Source organism: Suncus etruscus, chromosome 10, assembly GCF_024139225.1.
Source record: "Suncus etruscus isolate mSunEtr1 chromosome 10, mSunEtr1.pri.cur, whole genome shotgun sequence".
Taxonomy (NCBI): Eukaryota; Metazoa; Chordata; class Mammalia; order Eulipotyphla; family Soricidae; genus Suncus; species Suncus etruscus.
Genome location: NC_064857.1, coordinates 94,307,049 through 94,334,713, shown reverse-complemented (window position 1 = coordinate 94,334,713; position 27,665 = coordinate 94,307,049). Strand labels below are relative to the sequence as shown.

Below are 27,665 nucleotides of genomic sequence, written 5' to 3'. Positions count from 1 at the left end.
CTTTTCTTCTTATTATTTTCCTCATTATTTCTTCCTTATTATTTTTCTTTCTTCCTTATTGCTGTCTACTCAGTACCATATCTACATAGATGATACCAACTATCATCTTAGTGAGGAAGCATGTTAGACTAAACTTTACATAATTTTATTTATTTATTTTTGTTTTTTAATAATTCTTATTGAGACTAATGTGAATTACATGTCTTTCACAGTTGTATTTAAGGTACAAAGTGACAGTGATTAGGACCATTCCCATCACCAGTGTTGACCTCCCTCCGCCATAGTTCCCAGCATGCATCCTATGTAACAGGTCTCTTTTTGTGTATAGCTTGTTGTAGTTTGGGTCTCTTGATAATATTGTCGTTGACTTTGGTTTGGGTATTTAGGTCTGACCATCTTTTATTTCCAATCAATGCTCCTGAGACTGCTTGCCCCTAGGTCCCTTCCACTTTTTTTTCTCTCAATTTGTAGGAAGACACAGAAATGAAGCAGAACAAGATGATTTATTTTCTAGTTTTTTAATAAATTTTCCAAAATGATTTATTCTCTGCTAGTATTAGAACATAAATTTTATTAAAAATACTTGATCAATAATGTTGAATTACCATTGCTTAGAATTTAGTACTTGCCACATTTTTTTACCCACCCCCTACCTGCCACATTTTAAATGGGTATCCATTAAATTGAATAAATTAGTGTTATCAAAGTGGTAAGCTAGACTGGCTCAGAGATAAAACCCTAGGTATAATTTTTAACCTTTGCTCTATAATTCTGAGAGATTCTATTCCTATATCCAACTTACAATTGACAAAAGGAGATACAATAAGCATTTTACATCTAATTATTTATATGTGGTTTTTGGGCCACACACTGTGACGCTTCGGGATTACTCCTGGCTATGTTCTCATAAATCACTCTGGCTCGGGGGATCATATGGGACATGGAATCTAACCATGGTCTGTCCTAGGTCAGCCGTGTGTAAGGCAAACACTGTACCATGTGCCACCAATCTGGTCCCATACATCTCATTTACGTTTAATGAGGCTCATTTAAGGGCACATATGTAGAGATATGAGTGGACAATAAGAACAAATCATCTTGTTCATAACCCCACATGAACAAGAGAAGAGGTACATGTCTACTTTATTATAAACTACTCCCAAGGAAAAGATCCCTATTTGAGCAAATTGCGAGTAGGGACAGCTAGTTTACTTCTACATATAATGTTGAAGATTTAGTAAACTCTTTGACTTAGCTCAAATGATTTTTGTTTGCCTGTTGTTAGGACCACACCTAAAAGTACTCAGAGCTTGCTCCTGGTTTGGCTAGTGGGACTGGACCAGATGGGGTGCTGTGATGAGATTCAGGTTGTCTGCATGCAAGGCAAGCTCCTACATGCTATCTCATCTCTTCAAACACAGATTCCTGAACTCATAGGGTGTTGACAATCTGGTATAGCTTACCCACCATCAGAGGCAATGCCTTTCATGGGTTCAGCATTGTGTTCCATCTCTTTTTATTCTAACTTTGCAGGAAGCTCTTAGCTTCTTTGTAGAGATGGAGAAATTGAAGTTTTTAAAGCTATGGTATCCCTCTAAGACTGCAAAACCATTAAGAAACACATCCCAGGTCTGTCTGACTCTAAAACTAAATTCCTCCCTACTTCAGGAAATGAAAACATTTAATTAAAAACTTAAAATGAAGTCTTTTCATGACGGGATGGTGTTTCTCACTAACATGTTATTTCTTTTCAGACTGTGTATGATCAATGGTTCATTACTCTTTTCAACATTGTCTACACGTCACTGCCTGTTTTAGCCATGGGAATTTTTGATCAGGTAAACCTTTTTCCTTTCTCTTTTTAACTTTAAAAAAAATCTGTAAAGGTCTTTAGAATGTGCTTCTAGTTTATAAGTAGGAGATACCAATCATGGAAAGAGTTCTGTGGCTGTGGTTATTTTAATAGGAGTTGATAGATCAAAAAACTCTTCCATATGCTCCCATATTCCCTGAAGGGCTCTTTGATCAAAATATGTCCATTTTCCTCTTAGAGAGCCACACCTACATTATTATTTATTATTTTATTTGGAGAATCTAAGTGGTCCTCCAGAAACTAGTCTCTCTATTGTCATTTTTGTTCAGTATTTCCAAAACCTCATATGACTCGACTTTTCAGATTACACCTATTACTTATGCTTCAGAACTAATGGTTGTGATTCAGACACCAGGAAATGGTGGTTTGTGTGCTCTGAGGGTTTACAGAATACACCAGCCACAGAGAGACCACAGAACTAGATTGGGGTGCAGAGAGCAAGCATGTGTGGTGAGATTTCTTTCGTCTGAGAAGCCCAGAATCAGAACTACAGATCAGTGCAGTTCCATGCCAATGGAAGAGGAATCCAGACAACCCACGATCCTAAAGGGAACAGGGCTTAGTGGCCTGGTCTAGCTCAATGTGCCTCCAATGTGTTTGAGAGGATAGAAAGGAGGAATCACATATAAAAATGGTAGATTCTTGGCACAATCAAATGTCTTGGAAGGTACTTCCTGAAAGGGGAAAAAAGTCTGGCTGCCTTTGGGGAAATACAAGGCTAGCCAGACGAGTTTCCATGGCACAATTAGAATGTATTATTAAAATTTTTTGAAGTATTTTTAAGGAGACCAGATTTTCTCCAGACTTGTTAGACCTCTTTGTTACACCATTTGCTAGGCCTTTCTTTTTTTCTGGCCCACAGCCGTCTATTGCAAAATATAAATCTTCACATTTATGAGCTCACTCTGCTCTCCCATTCTGTGACTTTGTAGTCAGTTGTCTCATTTCTCATAGTTAAAAAGGGCAATTTGTGAACAGCAGATTTTGTCAAGTTCTACAAAAAAGTAATGAACTCCCAAAGACCTTAGACTTAAAGATTAAGCACACTTATTTCCAAGGGCCGCTGTTTACAAGGGTTATTTTTCTTGGTGTTCTGTAGCTGTCCAGAATTTGAAATAAAATAATACAAATAAAGCAGTTTCTGGGAAAAGATGGTTATTGTGCAATTTAAAGTATAAAAGATAATAAGATATTGCCATCAAGTTGAATATCTTCTCTTTTCCTTTGCTAGTTTGTCAACTTTGGCCTTAATCTGATCACATAGGATGCTTTGAAAGAATGCTTTAGTGATTGCCTCTGGAGCTATGGGCCATTCATTTTGTGAGGAAGAAATCAAGTTTCAGAGGTTCAAGTCACTGCCTCAAAGTCTTGCAGCCAATATATGACAGAACTAAGCCTAGTTCCATACTCCTTCATGCTCAGATGGCTATATCATTGAATGTTATTTTTACTATTGTCCTTATTTTATTTACTGCTATTTAGTATTTCCAGTGTGAGAATAATTATATACTCATTTAATCATGCAGTGGTCTTTTGAGGAAGTTGAAACTCTTTGGAATATCAAGTTCCTACTCCATAAAGTGCAGATCATTTTGTTATCTTCTTGAGGAATGAAAACAAGATACTGGGTGTGGCATAGCATCAGGAATACTGAGAGCCTGTCTAAGGAGTCTGGAAGTTCTGGGTCTCTGGGACTTGTCTGTAGTCTCCTCCACTAAAATAACACTCTTTTGGCAGGATGTGAGTGACCAGAACAGTCTGGATTGTCCCCCACTCTACCAACCTGGACAGATGAGTCTACTTTTTAACAAGCGTACATTTTTTATATGTGTAGCACATGGAATCTACACCTCCTTAGCCCTTTTCTTCATTCCCTATGGGGCTTTTTACAACATAGCTGGAGAAGATGGGCAGCACATTGCCGACTACCAGTCTTTTGCAGTTACCGTGGCCACATCATTGGTCATTGTCGTCGGTGTTCAGGTAACCCTTTTGGTCAAACTATCTTCACTTGATGGGTTTCCAAAATGTCATGTCGTGGTTGGCTGAGATTGTATCCTTGCTAGGGTAAACTGCATTTGAAAGGAATCCTGGGGGTTTCTTAAGTGATTAGTCTGGTGGATTCCATTTCTTGCAGGATTGGTTGAAGGTTTCACAGGAGACCTTTTTTGCTTACTCTTCTTCAAGTGAGGTCTGATACTTGGCGCTTTGAAAGATGATTTGAAAGATTGCAACTGAGATATAAGACTAGTAAATGAAAGAAGCAAATAGAAAGCACAATTTAAATAGGCCTTTTCATTATCCGCTTACTATGTAGTGATAATAAATTAACTGAAAAACTATCATCCCTCAGATGATAACATTATTGTTTTTACTGAAAGCAGTTTCACAACTCACACTATATTTGGGGGGCAATTTTATCATTTTAATAAAAATTGCTATCTGTGTTTCTGAATCTCTTTCTTCTTATCACTTGTCCATAATTCATTTTCTATGCTATACAATGCTTGCTAGGCTTTATACTAAGTTTAAATATAGAAACACTTTCCCCACAAAGCAGACAATATTTTTATAATTAGATATTATAGTTACAGTACTCTTTTCTTCACAAGTTAAAAGACCATAGATACTATTTTAAAGACAGCTTATTGATACACAAATAGGCTGGCAGTTTGTAGCTCTGGGATTTGACATTTTAAAAATAAGATCTTCAAAATGTCTATTTTGATGATGAAGATTTGCTTCTTCAGAGGGAATTCATATTTAGGTTTCAAAGAAAACATCAATTCCATATTAGGATTATTGGATGGGATACTAAATGTTTGTCTCCCTCAATAGAATGTCTTACATCATTACATCATTGTGTGCTTATTAAAACTATGAAATTAGCAGTGCTATAGAATTCATAATGGATCCTTAGATTTTCTTAATTTTTTTTATTTTCTCATTAGAGACCTTTTGCTGGCCAGGAACTAACCTGGGGTCCCACATTGCACTAAGTTCTGAATTTCCTTTATCTCTTTACCCAAACCTAGTATTTCTGAGTCTTTGTTTTTCATGAATTTGACATTTTTTAAGGGTACTGGGTAGATATTTTGTATGTATATCCTATGTTTTTTTAGGAAAATAAAGATTGTGGATTTGGGTAAGGAATCATAAAGAGATGATATATATTTATTATGCTTTTGTTTTGTTTTGATTTTGATTTTTTTTGGCCACACCCAGTGATGCTCAGGGGTTACTCCTGGCTATGCACTCAGAAATCGCTCCTGGCTTGGGGGACCATATGGGATGCTGGGGGATCAAACCATGGCTAGTATCAGCAAAGCAGACACCTTACCACTTCGGCCCAATGATGATGCTTTGTTTTAAAGACCATCAACAGGATTCATTACTGATGTTCATTTTGGTTGCTTGGTGAAAGTATGCTATTATTTTCTCACTGTAAATACAGATCAATGTCTTACTCTGTTCAGTGAAGGTGAGTCAGTAAATTCATTCCAAATTTAAATAAAAAATTAAATTCCTCTTGATAAAAGGAGGACTATAAAAGATTGATGGACAAATGTTTGAGACATTACATAGAATTGATTTAAAATTGTCTTTCAGAAAATACAACATTTTGATCCTTTTCCAGTTCATAAGCATGATGATCGGGTTTTCACACGCCTGTGTGATATGTGCCTCCCTTTCAACCTTGTTACGATGTCGGCACATTTTTTTAAACAATGTTATTACATACATGATTGTGTTTGGGTTTCAGTCATGTAAAGAACACCACCCATCACCAGTGCAACATTCCCATCACCAATGTCCCAAATCTCCCTCCTCCCGCCCAACCTCTGCCTGTACTCTAGACAGGCTTTCTATTTCCCTCATACATTCTCATTATTATGATAGTTCAAAACGTAGTTATTTCTCAAACTAAACTCATCCCTGTTTGTGGGGAGCTTCATGAGGTGAGCTGGAACTTCCAGCTCTTTTTTGTGTCTGAAAGTTATTATTGCAAGAATATCTTTCATTTTTCTTAAAACCCATAGATGAGTGAGACCATTCTGCATCTTTCTCTTTCTCTCTGACTTATTTCACTCAGCATAATAGATTCCATGTACATCCATGTATAGGAAAATTTCATGACTTCATCTCTCCTGACAGCTGCATAATATTCCATTGTGTATATGTACCACAGTTTCTTTAGCCATTCATCTGCTGAAAGGTATCTTGATTGTTTTCAGAGTCTTGCTATGGTAAATAGTGCTGCAATAAATATAGGTGTAAGGAAGGGATTTTTGTATTTTTGTGTTCCTAGGGTATATTCCTAGGAGTGGTATAGCTGGGTCATATGGGAGCTCGATTTCCAGTTTTTGGAGGAATCTCCATATTGCTTTCCATAAAGGTTGAACTAGATGGCATTCCCACCAGCAGTGGATAAGAGTTCCTTTCTCTCCACATCCCTGTCAACACTGCTTGTTCTCATTCTTTGTGATGTGTGCCAATCTCTGGGGTGTGAGGTGGTACCTTATCATTGTTTTGATTTGCATCTCCCTGATGATTAGTGATGTGGAGCATTTTTTCATGTGTCTTTTGGCCATTTGTATTTCTTCTTTGTCAAGGTGTCTGTCCATTTCTTCTCCCCATTTTTTGATGGGATTAGATGTGGTTTTTTTTTCCTTGTAAAGTTCTGTCAGTGCCTTGTATATTTTGGAGATTAGCCCCTTATCTGATGGGCATTGAGTGAATAGTTTCTCCCACTCAGTAGGAGGCTCTTGTATCCTGAGCGCTATTTCTTTTGAGGTGCAGAAGCTTCTCAGTTTAATATATTCCCATCTGTTAATCTCTGCTTTCACTTGCTTGGAGAGTGCAGTTTCCTCCTTGAAGATGTCTGTAGTCTCAGTGTCCTGGAGTGTTTTACCTACGTGTTGTTCTATATATCTTATGGTTTCAGGTCTTTCATCCATTTGGATTTTACCTTAGTACATGATGTTAGCTGGGGGTCTAAGTTCAATTTTTTGCAAGTGGCTAGCCAGTTGTGCCAACACCACTTGTTGAAGAGGCTTTCTTTGCTCCATTTAGGATGTCTTGCTCCTTTATCAAAAATTAGATGGTTTTATGTCTGGGGAACATTCTCTGAGTATTCAAGCCTATTCCACTGATCTGAGGGCCTGTCTTTATTCCAATACCATGCTGTTTTGATAAGTATTGCTTTGTAGTACAGTTTAAAGTTGGGGAACATAATTCCTCCCATATTCTTTTTTCCCAATGATTGCTTTAGCTATTCTAGGGTGTTTATTATTTTAAGTAAATTTCAAAAGTGCCTGATCCACTTCTTTAAAGCATTGTACAGGTTTAATGTGATCCCTCTAAAGACGTTGGCACATTTTCACAAGAATACAGTTACTTCAATGCTAGCTTGGAATTGGGACTCAATAGTGTTAATTTCCCAAGTCAATATTCTATAAAGAAATTTATGAGGTTTTTATTTTTTGAATTCAAAATACAAGACAAATAACAAAATTATTACTAGGAGAAGAGTAGTCAGGTATATATGAAACGTAATACTACACACTCCAGAGTTTTATTTCTATTTTTCAAGGTGAAGTGTTTGAACTCACCCCTTTATTAAAGTCTCTTTGCTATGTCCTAACATTAAAGTTCTCTATAGACTGTATCTACAGATTTCTCCTCTAGCAATTTTTTCTTGTTTCTCTCAAACCTCTTTCCAGTTCATTCTTAGTACTGGTACTAAGTACTTAGTACTGGTACTTAGTACTTCTGAAACAACCAGAATGGCTAGGAATTTCTGGAAGAAAGAGGAAACAACCTTATGGGAGCAGAACTGGCTAGATAGAGCTTGTCTAGAAATGAGCTCTAGAAGCAGAATCAAAAAAAAATGGCCGGCCACCAGTTGTCAACATTTGTCAGACTTCTTTTATCATTAAGTACAGCTTAAACTACAGTGTCTGGTACAAATACTTAGTTGTTGCATGAGTGTGAGCTGAGAAGATAGAGGTTTAAATTGAACAAAGGAAGACAGAAGACTTTGGTCCACATACCAAACTAGCCCGGCTATTCAAGTTTTATATCCATCTTCTAAAAAATAATATTTTATTGAAAACATTGTGATATTGGCTTTGTTAGTGTGTTTTGGGGCCACGTTTGGTGGTTTTCAGGGGTTACTCCTGGCTATGTGCTCAGAAAGTGCTCATGGCAGGCTCAGGAGACCATATGGGGAGCTAGAACTCAGATCTGTTCCACTCAGCCATGTGCTAGGCAATGTATGCCTCCAGCCACTGAAACCATTGTGATTTACAAAGTTCTTCATAGTTGAATTTCAGACGTACAATATTCAGCACCAATTCAATCACCAGTGTTCCCAGAGTGTATCCCATGCCACCATTCCTGTCCCCAGTCTGCCAGCATAATAGGCCCATTTTAACTTTCAATTGTTAAAGTTTGAGTTTCATGATTTCATTGTTGTTTTGTTGACTCTGGCTTTTATATTTGTTTCTGCACTTTCTTAAAAACCACTAATGCCTCTGAGACCTCTTGGCCCCTGTCCTCCATCCTTTCATATTTGTGTTTCTCCTCCACTCAAATTCTTTCCTTCTCCTTGCTACACTTTGGGGCCAAGAGTGTTCTAGACAATCTCATTTAAATCATTGAATTTATTTATGGAGTCATTCTAAATACCACATATAAGTGATATCATCCTGTATTTATCACTCTTCTTCTGGGTTACTTTATTTAACATAATATATTCCAGTTTTATCCATATTGCAAAGAATTGCATGGATTGCATCATTTCTTATAGCTATGTGGTATTCCATTGTGCATATATTCCACTGTATATATATACATGATGTGGAGTATACTTCACATATATGTACAATAGAATACTATATAGCTATAATATATATATACACATGATGTAAGTATATATATCTTCACATATTCTATATATCCATCTTATTTCTGATTACCAAAATAAGATTTTTTCCTGCTTGGAGCCTTCAGAACTAGGCATCATCATCTCTACTATGAATAATACCATACATTAACCCTTGCCATACTACCAGGCAGTAGGTATTATCACCCCCTTTTACAGATGAAACTTAGGAAAACTAAGTGTCTTGCTTTAAGTCTCATATCTAAGATGGATACTGAGATACATTATTCTAGTATTATCTGGAGTCTTTATTCTTCCAGTAAGACTAGTTAAAATGTCAGTTATCAGATTGTGTGAGAATAGAGGGATCCTAGAGCATAAAGGAAAATATGTGATTCTTGTTAAGTAAGAGAGACAGAGGTGGTCATGAAGCTAGAAGTACTTGTGTTTGGAAAAGACTGGAAGAACAGATCAAGGAGATGCCACAGGTATTGAAAGCAATATTTCCAACTTTCCGCAGTTGTAGTTTCTGAATTCCAGAGCAACAGCTATCCTATTCATTGAATATTTACTATATTAATGGTTAGAACTCATAGAATCCATTATCTCATTTAATCCTCTTCAGAGTCTCCAAAACACAGATACTGAAGAAGGCATGTAGCTGTAGGGTGGGTGAGGATGTGGACACTGTTTGACTTCATACTCTTCATCTCCTCCTGAAATACTTTTCTTTTAACCAGACCTAAAAAATCTGTATAAGATTTAGACTTTTTTTCCTTCCCTGAAAAAACCCTTCCTTCTTGCCATAACCAGGATTTTACAGCTTGCAGGTGGCAGGAATCGCTCCCCAGGACATGTAGAACAAATGGACCTTAGATGCAGTTTGATGACAGCTTCATGTGGCTGATGAGATAGATGAATGAGATGTGACTCATAGCAGGTTATCATCAGTTATATATTCCCCACACACTTCCAGCTGGGCAGAAAAAAGGAGTGATAGACTGTTTTAAGCCCATCTTCTCTTTCTTTCTCTACTTCATGTAAGGCACCTACAATCATAATAGCAGATGATAAAATCAACCTATTGCAATACAATTCCCATATGAGTTCAAGTCTACATTCAACACAGACTCTCCAACATTGCATCTCAACTCCAAAGTCACATAGCTCCTCTTTCTTTCCAAAAAAGGAAAGACTGAAGTTGTGGAGCTCCCAAATATGGGATACCTATAGAGAACTCACACTTTACATATTTTCTCCAGGAGGAAATTCCTATGACATCAATATCATTTTTGAATAAAATGGGAGAGAATATTACTAGGTGACACACAAGGCAAACACCCTACCACTGTGCTATCGCTTCAGCCCAGAATTTCAACTTTAGCACTATACAGTTTTCCAATTCCTGTCATTCTAGTGTAGTGTAGTGCAGTGTTATTTCTAATAATACCAGAAAATGCCTGTTTTACTGCAGAATTCTTTAGCAGTGTGTTTATGATCAAGACACCTCAGAAATTTTTCCTTCTATAAGAAATGATTTTTCTTAGAGTACAGACTACCTGGTTTTAGGGATTCTGTGAAGCTCACTTTGACAAGAGGTATGATGTTAAAAATTTTTTCTCACTGTCAATGCTTGGCTTGCTATTGTAGTAATACTCCCATGAAACTTTTATTTTCTATTGATGTAGTTATAAATCTTATATGTCAGCTAATGAAACAACCCAAAGATTGGTAACCTCTGTGCTAATTAAGAAGATTAACTTTTTCATATAGTTACCTTATTCATTGCACTCTAGATGTGTATCAGAATAAACAAATCCTGTGATTTCCCCAAATGTGGGAAACTTGACTACCTAATTTGTGGTAGTGGGGGCTACATTCGCTCTCTCCCCTGAAAATTAGTTTTTTTCAGTTATCTGAATAAAAGTTATTCAGTTATTTGAATAACAAAATGTGCCAAAAACATGTTGGGACAAGATAGAGACATTTAAAAAATGAACTATCATCCTTTCATCCCCATGATCCTTAGTTGACTAATATAAAAGTTATCACAGTTCAAATCCCTCCATACTTTTCCTTTAATTAACACACATATTGGGACAAAATATCTTCAAGGAGGAAACACCACTGTTCAACCAGGTGGAAACAGAGATAAACAAATGGGACTACTTTAAACTGAGAAACTTCTGCACTTCCAAAAAAAATAGTGACAAGGATACAAAGGCCACCACTGGAATGGGAGAAATTAACAAGAAAAAATTAACCCTATAAAAATGGGGAGAAGAAATGAATAGACATTTCCACAAAAGGAAAAAAAACAGATGGCCAAAGGCACATGAAAAAAATACTACACATCACTAATCATCAGGGAGATCCAAATAAAGACAACAATTAGGTATCAGATCATGCCACAGAGACTGGCACATCTCACAAAGAACAAGAACAATCAGTGTTGATGTAGTTGTGGGAAGAAAGGAACTCTTATTCACTGCTGGTGGGAGTGCTGTCTGGTCCAGCCTTTCTGGAAAACAATATGTGTATTTCTTCAAAAAACTGGAAATTTAACTCCTATATAATCCAGCAGGTATATACCTAGGTATATACCCTAGGAACACAAAAACAATATAATAATTCCCTCTGCATGCCTATGTTTATTGCAGTGTTATTTACAATAACCAGAATATATGTACCACAATATATATATATATATATTATGAATACTATGCAGCTATTAGGAAAAATGAAATCATGAAATTTTCCTATACATGGATGGGCATGGAAACTATTATGCTGAGTGAAATGAGTCAGAGGAAGAGAGATAGATACAGAATAGTCTCACTCATCTGTGGGATTTAAGAAAAATAAAAGACAGTATGGTAATAACACTCAGAGACAATAGAGATGAGATTTGAAAGGACCAGCCCAAGATATGAAGCTTACCACAAAGAGTGGTGAGTGAAGTTAGAGAAATTATTACACTCACAATTACCATGACAATGATATATATACAGAAAAATATAATACTTATACCAAAGACAGGCTGAGGGTGGGGAAGGAGGGAAATGGGGGACATTGTTTCCAGGAAAGTTGCACTGGTGAAGGAACATGTACATTCTATGACTGAAACACAATGATGAACATTTTTGTAACTATAGCGCTAAAATAAATTATTAAAAAAAGTAAGTATCTCATATATTCAGAATGATTTACAAGTTTATTCAAGTTTGCAAGCTTGCTCACAGCTAACAATTATACTTTTGTTTTAGTAGCCATTTTTCTTTAACTTAATAGTCATTTAAATATTTCATATTGATATACAAAATGAAGTTATATTTATATCCTATATAAATACTTCACTAGCTTATTTATCACCATGAGTCATCTGTCCTCAAATTAAACAATTTTGGAAATATTTTACTTCTCCCTTTCTGCTCCTTGTTCCCCAACTTTTGTATTAATTTTGAATTTGAGTTCCAGTTTATCACTAATACTCCTTTAACAAAACTTTAGACTGTTACTTTTTTTTTATCCAAATAAATACTTTAGTTTATACTCAGTATAATTTCTTTTTTATTTAAAATTTATTTAGAAAATTGTGAGGGGAGGAAAGATATATATGCATGTTTGGTAGAGTACTTGGGCTTCTCCAAGAGTGGAAAAGCAGAGGATGTCTTTTGGGAGATTATATACAATTTCTCAAATTGTCTTGTTATATATATCTCTGCATACAGAAAATTTAATCTGGATATTGTTTGGAAAGACTTGCATTTTTTTTAAAAATGTTATTTATTTATTTCAAGAAAACGAATCACATAGTTAACATACTTGATCATAATACAATTTGTTTTCAGATAAGTGAAAGCAAAGTTATTGACAAAAATAGAAAAAATAAAATGGAAGAGAGAAAAATATAAAAAGTATAGTAGCAAGTAAACTTATGAAAATTACTAAATCTCTAATGAAGTTATTAACATAATGGCAGATAGTTTAGTAAACTTTTGTTATTAGCTGTCCATTCTGTTAAATTGGGATGTTCCTGGGGATGACAGTGAATTTGTCCTACAATTCAAAGCTCTGTTCCTATACTATGAAATTTTTTTGGGGGGGGCCACACCCATTTAATGCTCAGGGGTTACTCCTGGTTAAGCGCTCAGAAATTGCCCCTGGCTTGGGGGAACCATATGGGATGCCGGGGGGATTGAACGGTCCTTCCTTGGCCAGCGCTTGCAAGGCAGACACCTTACCTCTCTCTCTGTCCTCTTTTTTTAAATCTTTTCTTTCTTTCTTTCTTTCTTTCTTTCTTTCTTTCTTTCTTTCTTTCTTTCTTTCTTTCTTTCTTTCTTTCTTTCTTTCTTTCTTTCTTTCTTTCTTTCTTTCTTTCTTTCTTTCTTTCTCTTTCTTTCTCTTTCTTTCTTTCTTTCTTTCTTTCTTTCTTTCTTTTTCTTTCTTTCTTTTTCTTTCTTTCTTTCTTTTCTTTCTTTCTTTTTCTTTCTTTACTTCTTTCTTTCTTTCTTTCATTCTCTTTCTCTTTCTTTTTCTTTCTTTCTTTCTTTCTTTCTTCTTTCTTTCTTTCTTTCTTTCTTCTTCTCTTTCTTTCTTTCTTCTTTTTTTCTTTCTTTTTCTTTCTTTTCTTTCTTCTTTTTCTTTCTTTTTCTTTCTCTTTCTTTCTTTTCTTTCTTTCTTTCTTTCTTTCTTTCTTTTTTTCTTTCTTTCTTTCTTCTTTCTTTCTTTCTTTCTTTCTTTCTTTCTTTCTTTCTTTCTTCTTTCTTTCTTTCTTTCTTTTCTTCTTTCTTTCTTTCTTTCTTTCTTTCTTTCTTTCTTCTTTCTTTTCCTTCCTTCCTTCCTCCTTCCTTCCTTCCTTCCTTCCTTCCTTCCTTCCTTCCTTCCTTCCTTCCTTTCCTCCCTTCTTCCCTCCCTCCCTTTTTTCCTTCCTTCCTTCCTTCCTTCCTTCCTTCCTTCCTCTCTTCCTTCCTTGCTTTCTTTTTCTTTCTTTCTTTCTTTCTTTCTTTCTTTCTTTCTTTCTTTCTTTCTTTCTTTCTTTCTTTCGATACTATTAATTTTAAGGGCATGCACTCTGTTGCAAGTTCTCCTGCAAAAAGAAAGATACAGGGAAAGATTCCCATATTCTGCAAAAAGTCCTGGTGTTGCTGGGTGTGCATTTTGTTGTTGTTGTTGTTATTGGTTGTAGGTTTTTTGTTATGTTTTTCTTCTTTTTCTTTTCTTTTTTTGTCTTTTTTTCTGTCCTCATCCAACAGAACCACACAACTTGAATCATCTTATTCTGCCTCATGAACTGAGGGGTAAAATAAAGATAAATGGTACCAGGACCAAGCAGTCATATTAACATTGAGTGGAAATAAAAAAAATGATCAGACTTACACACCAAATCCAAAGTCAACAACAACAGAATCGATACCCTATCTACAACAAGCTATACACAGAAGGGACTAGTTACTCTAGCAGTCTGTGGAGCAAAGGGAGAAGATATGGGACACATACTGGGAAAAGAGGTGAAGGGAGGACAAACCTGGTGGTGGGAATGGCCCTGATTCATTGTCACTGTGTATCTTAAGTATTGCTGTGAAATATTTGTTATTCACTTTGGTCACAATAAAAATTATTTTAAAAAAATCCCTGGTGATAGCAGGGAACACCAATTTCAAAGGCAAGTGTGCCTTTGGCAGGGTGGGGACTGGGTGCACCCTTTGCCCCTGAAATAGTTAGCTTTCTGTTGTGTGAGCCTGTGCAGTTGTTCAAACATGGCCTTGGTTTTATTTCTATAGTACCGACTAAATTTATAAGAATCAATACTCAGGGGCCCAGAGAGATAGCACAGCGACGTTTGCCTTGCAAGCAGCTGATCAAGGACCAAAGGTGGTTGGTTCAAATCCCGGTGTCCCATATGGTCCCCCGTGCCTGCCAGGAGCTATTTCTGAGCAGACAACCAGGAGTAACCCCTGAGCACTGTCGGGTGTGGCCCAAAAACCAAAAACCAAAAAAAAAAAAAAGAATCAATACTCAGAATTATTATTATTTTTTGTTTTCTGTTATTTAGAGACCTTTGCTATGTTTATTTTCATGTGGCTATAGAAATCTCCTTGGATAACTTACTCAGAAAGGATTCATAGAAGTTATACTTCTGAGGTGTTTTCTTGTTTAATATATTTAAATGTTTTTGTGGATGGGCAGTGATCCTTGCTTGAATCAGAGCCTTTTCTTTCTAAATTCTGTAAATGCTGTTCAACCATATCATAGTTTTACTCTCATAGTATGATGCTCAGTTGACACTTTTTTTTAGTATGTAATATCTGATCTGTCTCAAAGTTTATGCTATTTATTCTTGGCTTCACAAATGTCATGAGATTGAAGTATATTCCAATAATTTGCCTAGGATTTAGGCAAATCCTCTCAATCTGAATTTTTTTACTGTTTGTTTCTACAGAAAAGTTTTTTTCAGTTATTTCTTTGTTTCTTCTCTATTGCTTTTTCCTGTTATAAAAATGCCATTATTTTTATATTGGGCTCCTGAGTCTCACATCTATGGATTTGCCCTCCCTGTCTCATATATTTTGCACATGGTTTCCATTTCTTCAAGCTTTTGCTCTTTCTTGTGAGATATTATTTCCATTTGTTTTTTCCAGAATATTAATTCAGTTCTCATCAGTGACCATTCTTATTTGGTTTCTCTATTGAATTTTTAAATTCAGAAATAATACTTTTATTCTTCCAGAAATTATTTTCTCTGATCTAATTGAGTCCCCTTAAGAGTTCTCATTACAGTTTATTTTGGTTAGAGTGCTCATCTCTCTCTCCCATTAGTTCTGCCTCAATAGGATCCACCTGTTTTTGTTTGCTTAGTCAAGTTCTCACAGATGGACTATGATTTTTCTTTGCTGATCATGTGCACACAGGTCAGATAATGGTACTAAAATAACATGGTAGCAGAAAGATTAGAAATCTGGGACTTCTGAGTTGCTAGAAGCTACATTTTTTTTTCTGGGAACTAAATGGTTCATCTTCTCCAGTGGCTTCCTTTATTCCCGGATAGCAGACCTCTCTTCTCAGCTGTGCTGCCACAATTAACTATTGGAAAGAAGACAGATTTGTGAACATGCTCATAGGTCACCCTGAATTCCTGCTGATGGATTTTATGCCAAGAGAGGATTAAGAACATTTTCTTGCTATTATTTCAATAATTTAGGGGAAAAGATCAGCATCATAATGTGCTGGAGTGTTCACATAACACAGATTCTACCTATGTAAATGTAGTCATGTGAAGATTGCAAAATGTTGTCCTAGTTCACAACAGAAAAAGATTTTTTCCCATGTTTGGAGAGCCATTTGGAAAGCAAATTTGGAAAGAGAAACTATCCTGCTTTCTTATTTATCACTTAAAATAAGTTTAATATTTTATCTCCCAATTCTGACTCAGTCTTGGCAGACGAAATGGCTTGCAGATCTAAGTTCTGAAGTCAATTACCCCCACCCCCGAACTGTCAGTTTTTCATATTATACAAAAAAAATTGAGTGCCTAAGGCTGGTGCCATCATCTTTTTACAAAGCAATTCTGGGGCTATGCTACTCAGTAAAATGATACTATTTTGATCCTTTTTCTGCATTTGACTTTCTTTACAGATAGCCTTGGATACAAGTTACTGGACTGTCATTAATCACGTCTTCATTTGGGGAAGCCTTGCAACTTATTTCTCTATTTTATTTACAATGCACAGCAATGGCATCTTTTGCATCTTTCCAAACCACTTTCCATTTGTTGGTAAGTGAGATCTACTATCTAGTAGAGTTAAGGATGTTATATATTTGTTTCTGCATTTTATTTTCTGTTAGGGGCACCAGTAATGACCAATGACACTTTCTTTAAGAATTCGTTAAGATGGGCCGGAGCGATAGCACAGTGATAGGGCGTTTGCCTTACATGCAGCTGCTCCAGGATGGATGGTGTTTTGAATCCCGGCATCCCATATGGTCTTCCGTGCCTTCCAGGAGCGACTTCTGAGCACAGAGCCAGGAGTAATCCCTGAGCGCCGCCGGGTGTGACCCCAAAACAAAACAAGACAAAACCCAAAGAATTGGTTAAGACAAACATTTGAAAGCATCCATTCTTGAAAGAGTTTTAGATGATTAGTTTTTGTTGTCCTGAATAGATGTCAAAGAGTATTGAGATCATTACCTTTAGGTTCCCAATAACTTAGGTGCTATCTATTAGTCTTTCCTTTTCAAATAGGAGACATAGTTCTCATATTGTGATACCTGGAAACAAGAAAAATTCATGTATAGAGACTGGCTTCTCCTTTTATGATACATCAGCAATAATCCTGCCAAAGTTTATTGGTGGAACTTATTTACATTTATATTAGAGAGAAATGATGTACTATTAAGATCCTTTGAAATGACTGGTAGTGTGAAATTTCCCAAATCATGAAATTCTGCAATTCTACCAAAAATGTACATGTGACCTATCTATAAATAATATTATGTAAGTATTGCATTTTAATTTTCAAGGCTATTGAAATGAATGCAAAGGAGTCATTAATACAGTTTTGCAGAAGTTTAAAAATCTCTGATGTACCGTTTGTGGATTAGATGATGACAATGAGGCTTTTTAGTTTATCCCAGCAAAATGTGAAAAACAAACAAACAAACAAGGCATACAGTGATGGCCTTCTTGAGTTCATTTAGGCAAGACTGAGATCGCCTCTATAAATTTAAAGAATACAGCCTATCAAAAGAAGTCTTCAGAAATTGGCTCATGTAGAAAACAATGTAAGAGTAACTCTAGAGTTATATGTTTTGATACAAAGGTACTCAAAGAGATTGTTTTATTTAAATGCATGTACACATATAAAATCATGCCCTTCTCTGTATGTATACTGAAATCTTTCTTATATCACTTTTCCTTAATATGTAATTAAGAAAATTGATTAATTATAGAAATTGATTAATAATTTAATACTTAGTGTACAAAGATTCCAGTCATGAGGAAACATGTTGGTTATGAAGAACAATGAGAGTATTAGAAAAAAAAGACTAAAACTATTTTTAAAATTAGAGTCTTGCACAATCTGAAAGTTTAATGCATTGACTTGAAGACTTCCAGTCCTGAGAGTATTCTAGTATGCATAATGAGACTTACTGTCTTAACTAAAGAAAGTAGTTTGGGGACTATGCTCTCCAGCTAAGCACATGCTATTCCAGGAATCAATGACTGAGCTACTTTAGATCAACATTGGGGGTTAAGAAAAAATACTCTCCTTAGTAGTCAGCAAGTACAAGTGTGCTTTTATTGATTGATTTTTATTTTATTTTCCATTCAGATTATGTAATTCATTAATAACGGTTTCTCATGTTCATAATTCTAACATCATACCCATCAACATTGTTCCCTTCTTTTTCAAGTACCCCAATTTTACTCTCTTTCACCCCATCAACTTAATACTGAGTGAAGTCAGAAAGGAAGGGATAGATACTAGAATGGTTTTGGCATGAAGCTGGTTTTCCAGTCATGCCTATGCCTAAGCCTACTAAACTCTAGAAGTGGAAAAAAAAAAAAAAAACACTTGATTGAGTCAAGTTTGTTTCTGCCCTTCTCTAAAAGCAACTTATCATTCACTGATAAGCAGAAGTTATACTTCAAAGCTGAAAATGAAAACACAGCAATCAATATGGAATGATATACTGACTCCCCCACAAAAATATGTATAGCAAGTTCTCACATGTTGCTAACATTTTACCATTTGGAGAAGAAATATGGATAGTGGAATATATCATGGTAAATTCTTAGGAAACCAACAGGGACAAATTTTTATTTTGGTAGTATAGATCAGATCACACTTCACATAGAATTATGTTTTATGGCACTTATTTATTTTGTTAAGTTATTATCTCAGCACACGAATCTTTCATCAAATCGAGAAATTGACCCTCTATAGGTTTGGAAATGATACCCATGTTCTGTTGTTTAAGAATGTTGGATGGTTTCATTAAGTCTATTAATTCAATACTATTTATAATCACATCGAATAACTTTTCTTTTATGACAGGAAATGCACGGCATTCCTTGACCCAGAAGTTCATCTGGCTTGTTATTCTCTTAACTACAGTTGCCTCAGTTCTGCCTGTGATGGCATTCAGATTTTTGAAGGTGGAGTTATTCCCAACCATTAGTGATAAGGTATGTTACTGTAATAATGAGTTTTGGAAAAGCTTGTTTCTGGTTCTCAAAATGGTGTCATCCTGTTTTCTTAGACCCAGAACAAGATCAATAAACTCCTCATCAGCAAATACCCACAGATGCACTACATTGCAGAAAGGGACATCTCAAACACGAATGCAATAATTCTATGAAGGAAAATAAAGAGGAATGTCTAGAGTATGAATGAGTCTGAGTTATAAAATAAATGTTGCTACATCATCCCCCATGTAACAGATCCTGAGATCTTGGGAGGCACCAAGTTTGAAAAAGTCCTAGCTATCTGAGGGAGGGTCTTTTCAAAGATGTCTACTCTTGCAGAAACTTTTAAAAGCTTGGAGAGAGGGTATTTGAAAAGTATCACCTATAAGAAAGGAATCTTGGAGAGTAACCTGTACTCTCAAGCATTAGGGTCTTGAAAAACTTTGGTTGCCTTCCATGAGGCATTCAGGAAAAAGGGGGATGTGCATAAATATTATATGAAACATAACTTCAGCTAATATTCTAAAGATTACTTAGATTTAACATTGTGTGGATTCAAATATTCTTGATCTAATCTTATAGAATAATTTTTACTCACTTTTCTAGAGTCTCTCTTAAAGATTACTCAGACTTATATAAAACACCTTATTAGGAACATTTGTGAAGATTCAGGTATTGTTTATTTAGTCTTACAGAATAATTACAACCTCCAATCTAGCTTAGCTATTAGCCTACATGCAGTCATATCAAGGGTTAACATTTCAGGCCCCAGTACAGAAGGCCTGAACTGGAATAAGTCCAAAACAATAAATAACACCAGTTATGATCTTGCTAGCTAAAAACCTCAGATAGCAAAGGCAGTTCAAGAGTGTAAAAGGTTGTCAGAAAATGTCTTGAAAAATTTGCTCCTGTGCTTTTTTGTAAATTGGATTTGTCTTAAAATATGCCTTGCCAAGAAATTGAGTATAAGTATTTCACCTTTTGCTTTGAATAAACAAAACAGAGCTTGAATCCAACTTGAATCTTTGGCCTCTGTCTCCCATCACTGAATCTATGCATACACCTTTCAAGATTTCTTAGTGTCAGAACTAATTAGTCTGTGGAAAATTTTCAGTGTTTTTATAAATTGACTTTTAATAAAGAAAAACTTACTGTCAGAATTTGGGACAGTTATTTGAAGATAAAACTAGACTGCAAGGGAAATTACTAACTTTGGCAGAGCAGTAGGGCATTTGCCTTGCATGTGGTTGACCTAGAATGAACCTCAGTTTGATCCCCCAGCGTCCCATATAGTTCCCCAAGCCAGGAGCAATTTCTGAAGTGCAGAGCCAGGAGTAACTCCTGAGTGTCAATGGGTGTGACCCAAAAACATAAACAAACAAACAAACAAACAAATAAAAAGAGCAGTAACATGATGGCTGGGGCTGGGTGGGAGACCATCAAGGTTAAAGAAAAATAGAACAAATTATAGAAACACCTAGAGTCCAATAGACTCAGATTATATTTTAGTATTTCATGGGAGGAGGAATAAGAGCAAGATGCTAAGAAGGTAAGTCAGAAAATGACACTGAGAGGAACTAAGCTAGAACTTCCCTTATCATGATGTCCTCATGTTCTGGGTCTAAATTATGCAAAGCTTCCTTCCATAATGATTCTCAGAGTCCTCTTATATATGTCTGTTATCCCTATTGGCTCCGTGTGCTCATTCTGATGGAAATATTAAGTGATGGATGAGCTGAAGGAATGAAGATGGTTCTTGTTTTTTCCTAAATTCATTTAGTCAAATGGTGAGTTCTCAACAGCTTTCCATTGGCATGGAAGTCAGAATGCAAGAATTTAGCTGAATGTGAGAATAGAGTGGCTTGCATCAAACCTTGCATCTTTCTCTCCTTCACTTGACAGGAAAATGAAAGAAATATTAGCAGCCTACCCAAGAAATACTGATTCTTAAACAAAACCCCACAGTTTCTGCTCCAAGAAGTGAAATCCTGAGAATCTCATAATATATGAGCCAGAGTAAAGAATTCTCACACAAATGTTCTAAATTTTTTCTAGTCTAGTTATTAAGGAATATTGGAATCTGGAAATACCTATGAGATATTTATATCTGAGAATATATAGAAGGAACCTTCTGGCTATCATCCCCTGCCTTTCTGGAGTGGTATATGATTTACTGTCATAGCATCTTGCTCTTACCCCTCTCCCCATGAAATACTGAAATATAATCTGAGTCTTTTGGGCTCCAGGTATTTCTATGTCTATACTTTCTATTTTTTTTCCAGTATTTATAGTTTTCCACCCAGTCCCAGGCATCACGTTGCTGCTATATTTATCTATACCAAACATAACATCTTCCCCAGATTTCTCAATTTACCACACTGTTTCCTGCAATGTTTATATTCTGAGAATATAAATGAGAGATCTGGTCTGTTTGCAGGTTTATGGAACTATGAATTGCCATGCTGACTTTGGGTAGTATTTGTTAGAAAAACTTTCTGTACAGATATGTTCTTATTCATTTAAGATGACTGTAGAACATGGAGATATTAATAAAAAAATGTTTGCTGGTTGAATAGTCCCATGGTAGGAATAAAATCGTATTAGTATACTATTTTGAGGTAGAAAATTTTTTGATATTTTTGTGAGAAAGTTTTTTTTTTTTTTTGCAATGAAGGTAAGTGTTTTTGGTGGTATTTTGCCAAGAACTTCACAGAGTTGTTCCTTGCCATAGATCTTTCATTAGGAGACAGCACCTTACTCTAGATTTCTTTTTCCAGATTCGTCAGTGGCAGAGGGCTCAAAAGAAAGCAAGGTCCCTACATAGCCGAAAGCCTCAGTCTCGGAGATCTAGTTCAAGAAGATCTGGCTATGCCTTTGCTCACCAAGAGGGCTATGGAGAGCTTATCACATCTGGAAAAAATATGCGCGTTAAAAATCCATCTCCCACATCAGGATTGGAAAAGACACTGTACAATAACACTAGTTGGATTGAGAATTTATGTAAGAAAACCACAGATGCAGTGAACAGCTTTAGCCAGGATAAAACAGTGAAACTGTGAGTCAAGATGAATTTGAACTACAGAGTTATCTTTCTCACTTCAGCTGTAGCTGAAATTCAGCTGGCTCTGGAGGGTGCAGTGGGGCAGTTTGCCTCACTCCATTTCAATTGATAGCAGAAACTGTTGGTGTCAAGCACATAGTGGTGGACTCTGCAGACAACCAAGCCAGATGGTCACTGCCTCATCTGTGACTCAGTATATGAACCTACATGGTACGACTTGCTGAACACCTCATAAATTTCTGTCAATACAGAACTTTAAAATATTATTTATGGAGAAAAATTGTAAATCTGCATGTACATGGAATGGATCTATAGGTGGAGAAAAGGATGCATTCAGAATGCTTCTCTCCCAGCTGAAAGGCACTCTTGTTTCTGGATAAGCATATAAATGTGAGGTCAGGTTTCCTCAAGGTGTGTGTTTTAGACTCAATATATACTATCCGGTTTGAAGACTAAGAGCAGCTTGTCTTTAGTTTGCTCAGTCAACACAAAAAACTCACTTTTATGGCTGAGGAACAAAAAAAAATGTGTTGCTCTCTTCATTTCCTACTAGTGAGAGACAAAGACCAAATATCTTTCCATGAATAAATGATTTGATAATATGTCTTATTGATCAAAATCTCTCTCAGGGAGATGTTTGTGAAACATCAAAGGTGTTCTCTCGAATGCCCTGAATACAGTATAGCCATTTGCTCTGTAATATTTAGAACCATATTTAGAACTTTTGCTAATCAAGAGATTAGCCACAGCTTTGGCATTTCACATTTTAATGACAGTATTCCATACTGTGTATGGGAAAATACATTTTCCATTTTAAAAGATCATAAATTTAAACTAGTAAGTAATCTTTTTGATTATTATTTATATACTCAAGTTTAGGTCATTTAAAGTTTGTGACTTTTTGAGTTATAAGCATGACTCAAACATATAAGTATATGAAGATGAGGTTGGTTGGAGACATTTGAGTTTTCAGTCTACTTAGGTCTCACCAGCACATCTCCTATAAATGAAGTCAAATTGATTTGTGTTCAAACGTCAGTCCTTTTTTTAACCACTCACTCTTTTTAAAGTCTGTCCCCTTAGACAAGTAATGTACCTTTACCGGGACTGGTTTAGTCCTCAAAAAAATGAGAAAGTACTACCTACCTCCTGTGGTGATTTGAGGATTATCAAAATATAGATCACCAAACTTTCAAAACAACACTCATCCAAAACTTGATATATTGAAATTCTATCACAAAATTTGTGAAAGACAATAAGAACTTGAATTTAAGTGATAGGAAGGAAAGACTTTGATGAAATGAGATGGTTAAGATTTAAGACTGATTAATGTTTATACTAGTTTTCACCATTTTTACAAACCCTCAGACCAGTACCAGTACACTGTCAAATAGTTAAAAAAAAACTGTTTTAGGTAGAAAAATAATTAAAATTGGATATAAATTTATTTACCAGAAAAGCAAAAAAAAAATGTTTTCTATAAGTGAGTTTCTAATTTATAGGTCCTTATCTAGACCAGTTTTCCAGAGAGTCAAATAGCTCATAGCTTGTGACTTCATGGAATAGCATGATAGTAATAGATTATGCAGTCATTCGTTTGGTGGCAGGGTGCTGGTGGGGGTGGGGGTGTCTTTCAATTCCAGGATAATTTTTCCTGAATAGTATCCAGGCTATGAAAAACAAAGTCCACACATTGTTTAATCATAACAAATGTTCATAGATATTCTCTTTTCCCATATATGCCTGCATAGACTTACTCAGATGTTAGTTTTCAGTGTCTAATTTGTCATTAGTTTCACTATGGTTTACTTACTTTTTGTAACTTTTTGAAAGACTTGAAAACATTTAGTAAATATTTTGGCACTATCAGTGTCTAATGTTTTGTCTCTTTCTTTATTGGGAACTCACTGGAGAGTGTTTGTGTTATATTAGTCAACTACTTTTGTTCCCTCTCTTATGCATGCCTTGGGACAATGCACATCATTTTTAGGATCAGAGAAAAGAATAAAATGAAGCAAAGGGACCTCTGTGTAAGGGATGGGAAAGATTAGAAATGGTCCAAATTTGGAGATTCAGTTAAATTAAATAAGGCTGTTTATGAACAGATAATGTGGATGATTGTGAGGGAAACCCATTATCAGCTTACTTTGGCCTCATGAGATACAAATAAGCTCACACACCCATTGCAAGGTCATTTGATTATAAGTTCCAGGAATGAGTTTTAAACCTAAAGACAAGCCTGAGAAGCGGGTGGTGATGATAGTGCACTAGGGAATAATAAAATTTTAATTTTCCATAAATGTTATCAGATTATTTGAAAAGAGAAAGTATTTTTAGAGTCAGGAATGAAGTCCATAACCATATGTTTTTAAAATTATAGCATCTGTTTTGAGCTCTGTAGATCTCTGTATAGTGTATTTCCTTGACTTAGACCCATGTAGGTGCAGCATCCTTGCCTTGAAGAAGAGAAAGAGAAAAATATTAAGAAAGCAAGAGCTATAAGCATGATGCTGCGAAAGAAGCTCTGACTTATCATTCAGTAATATTGCTGATTTATGTGAGACTCAGCATACACTTGATTCCCTTTGTCTTTTTGTACAACAGAGAAGAGGGCAGTGAGTGCTCAAGGATCCTTCCTCACTCACTAATTCTGTAAGCATTTCTTGCTCATTGTGTATTTGCACTTGTCTTTTATTAAAGTGAGAGAGAGAGGAGAGAGAGAAAGAGAGAGAGAGAGAAATTTGAACCTGACACTGGCAGTACTTTGTTTTTCTCTAGAACAACCTATAATGTAATGATGTTTATGGAACTCTTCTTGGTTCATCACTGTCATGTTAAACCCTAATAAAGTGCCTTTCTGAGTCAATTATATTAAGTTCCACCATTTTCAATCTCAAAGGTGTATAGACACGAAGTTAAAACACACAGATCCAGGGGCCGGGCGGTGGCGCTAAAGGTAAGGTGCCTGCCTTGCCTACGCTAGCCTCGGACGGACCGCGGTTCGATCCCCCGGCGTCCCATATGGTCCCCCCCAAGCCAGGAGCGACTTCTGAGCACATAGCCAGGAGTAACCCCTGAGCGTTACTGGGTGTGGCCCAAAAACCAAAAAAAAAAAAAAAAAAAAAAACACAGATCCAGTAAGAGGAGACCTTGTTTAATGTCTCCTATACTTTATCACTTAGTTTAGAGAAGAGGTTTCTATCATAGCCATAGAGATTTTTAGTTTTACAAGGAAGACATTCTTAGAGTCCCACAATAACCCGCTAAGGAGTTCATGATACCTCAAATCAACTTTTAGGAAAGGATAGTTGAGGTATAGAGAGGTTAAGTGCTTTTTAGATATCGAAAGTTTTTTTTTTTTTTAAAGAGCAAGAACTCATTCAGATCTGAAACCAAAATCTAGAGTTTCTTAGCCTTAGCAGAATTTATGGTTCTTCAGCTCTTACCTAGATCTAATAGATATGAAAATTCTCAGCTGCCTTCTGAATTGTCATTTGAGGGAGGAGACAGTTCCTTTGAGAGACTAGCTGCATGCTTTGCCCGTGAGAACTCCCAAATTTAATCCACAGCATCTTCCTTCCTTCCTTCCTTCCTTCCTTCCTTCCTTCCTTCCTTCCTTCCTTCCTTCCTTCCTTCCTTCCTTCCTTCCTTCCTTCCTTCCTTCCTTCCTTCCTTCCTTCCTTCTTTCTTTCTTTCTCTTTTTCTTTCTTTCTTTCTTTCTTTCTTTCTTTCTTTCTTTCTTTCTTTCTTTCTTTCTTTCTTTCTTTCTTTCTTTCTTTCTTTCTTTCTTCTTTCTTTCTTCTTTCTTCTTTTTCTTTCTTTCTTTCTTTCTTTCTTTCTTCTTTTCTTTCTTTCTTCTTTCTTTCTTTCTTTCTTTCTTTTCTTCTTTCTTCTTTCTTTCTTCTCTTTTTCTTTCTTTCTTTTTTCTTTCTTCTTTCTCTTTCTTCTTTCTCTTTCTTTCTTTCTCTTCTTTCTTTCTTTCTTTCTTTCTTTCTTCTTTTTTTCTTTCTTTCTTTCTTTCTTTCTCCTTTCTTTCTTTCTTTCTTTCTTTCTCTTTCTTCTTCTTCTTTCTTCTTTCTTTCTCTTTTCTCTCTTTCTTTTCTTTCTTTCTTTCTTCTTCTTTCTTTCTTTCTTCTTTCTTTCTTTCTTTCTTTCCTTTTCTTTCTTTCTTTCTTCTTTCTTCCTTTCCTTTCCTTTCTTCTTCTTTCTTCTTCTTTCTTTCTTTCTTTCTTTCTTTCTCTTTCTCTTCCTTCCTTCCTTCCTTCCTTCCTTCCTTCCTTCCTTCCTTCCTTCCTTCCTTCCTTCCTTCCTTCCTTCCTTCTCTCCCTCTTCTTTCTTTCTCATTCTTTTTCTTTCTCCTGTCTCTGCATTCAGGAATCACTCCTAGTGGCACCCAGACAACCAGTCAGAATGCTGAGAATTGAATGTAGGTTGGTCGCATGTGAGGTAAAAAACCTACCCTCAATTTGCAGCATTTTATGATCCAGATCACCATCAAGAATGATCCTAAAGCACAAAGCTCAGAGTAGCCTATGTGCTCTGCTGGGTGTGGCCCCAAACCAAATGTATGAGTGTGTACAGAATTGTCAAACACGTCAAAATGTCTTGCACTGTGTTTAGAATGTTTTCTTTGCCTCTCGGTAAAAAACTAATAGCTTTAATTATAGTTTTCATAGTTTTATGAAGAAGGAAGAAATGAGATTGGTGTGGTGCAGAAATTAAATTAAACATATTCCCCCAAATTTTAATTTCTAGAAAATAAAAATCAGAAAGGCTTTATCTTTATAGAAAGAAATAACTCTGTTAGTATGCTTGTGACTCAAGATTGATATATCTAATATGTATATATCTTGAGATTGGTATGTCTGCCTTTGATAAAACAACCAGAATTATTAGTTCACGTCAAATAATGAGACACTATGTTGAAGAACAGAGAAGAAGAAATAATAAAATCTTTTGGAGGGTCATGTGCCTTTTTAGTTTAGGGGTCAGATGATCATAACAGGGCTGTGATGTTCCAAATTCTATATTAACATATGGTATTAAATATATCTAGTTTTCTCTGCTGTATCACATTTCATTCCTCGGTGAGAAATCATAAACTTTTGCAATTCTCTAGTCTAAGCATTTTGCTAAACTGCCTGGAAGCCAGAACTAAATGACCTATGTGCTTCAAAATGTTCATTGCAAAAGATTTGAAGGGCCTGGTTGGATGGAATAATCTGTAGGTCTGGAGCTATGACTTAATTAAATGTCCTATCTTTCCTTATGTTTCAAAACGTCTTGGAAGATCTTTTCCTGTAACTGATGCTGAATGCAAATCAGCTTGAATAGGTTGAAAGCTAATGTCCAGAGTTTGAGAGCTAATATTAATTATTGGTTAAAAAATCTCTGACTATCTTAGTTTGAATTCTGTAAGGCTTAAAAGAACAAGTTAAAACTTTTAATAAACAAAGCGTTGATATTATAAAGAAAAAACTTATTGAACCAGATGCTTGCTGAGATAAAAAAAATTTTATCTCTAAAATAATAACAACAGAGGAGGAATCAAGGCATTATAATCTTGTCAGAAGTGTTTCTATATGCCTTGTCTTCTTCCATGCAAGTATGACAAGTAAACAGGATAATATTTTGATAGGATGAATTTTTAAACCCC

General features: G+C 35.7%; 1 protein-coding gene and 1 non-coding gene across 2 annotated transcripts in view; both read left to right on the top strand.

Annotated features, from left to right (window-relative positions):
• The window catches only part of ATP8B4 (ATPase phospholipid transporting 8B4 (putative)), a 188,588-nt gene extending 166,581 nt beyond the window's left edge, over positions 1–22,007 (top strand). The window contains exons 22-26 of the mRNA XM_049781708.1: positions 1,755–1,838; positions 3,611–3,856; positions 16,395–16,533; positions 18,818–18,948; positions 21,726–22,007. Coding sequence (XP_049637665.1) covers positions 1,755–1,838; positions 3,611–3,856; positions 16,395–16,533; positions 18,818–18,948; positions 21,726–22,007 — 882 coding nt within the window. The remainder of the gene's footprint in view (positions 1–1,754; positions 1,839–3,610; positions 3,857–16,394; positions 16,534–18,817; positions 18,949–21,725) is intronic.
• On the top strand, positions 5,499–5,600 carry LOC126021277 (small nucleolar RNA U13). Its single transcript, XR_007499846.1, has one exon. It is a non-coding gene; the product is annotated as a small nucleolar RNA U13 (small nucleolar RNA).
• Positions 22,008–27,665: the final 5,658 nt, after the last annotated feature.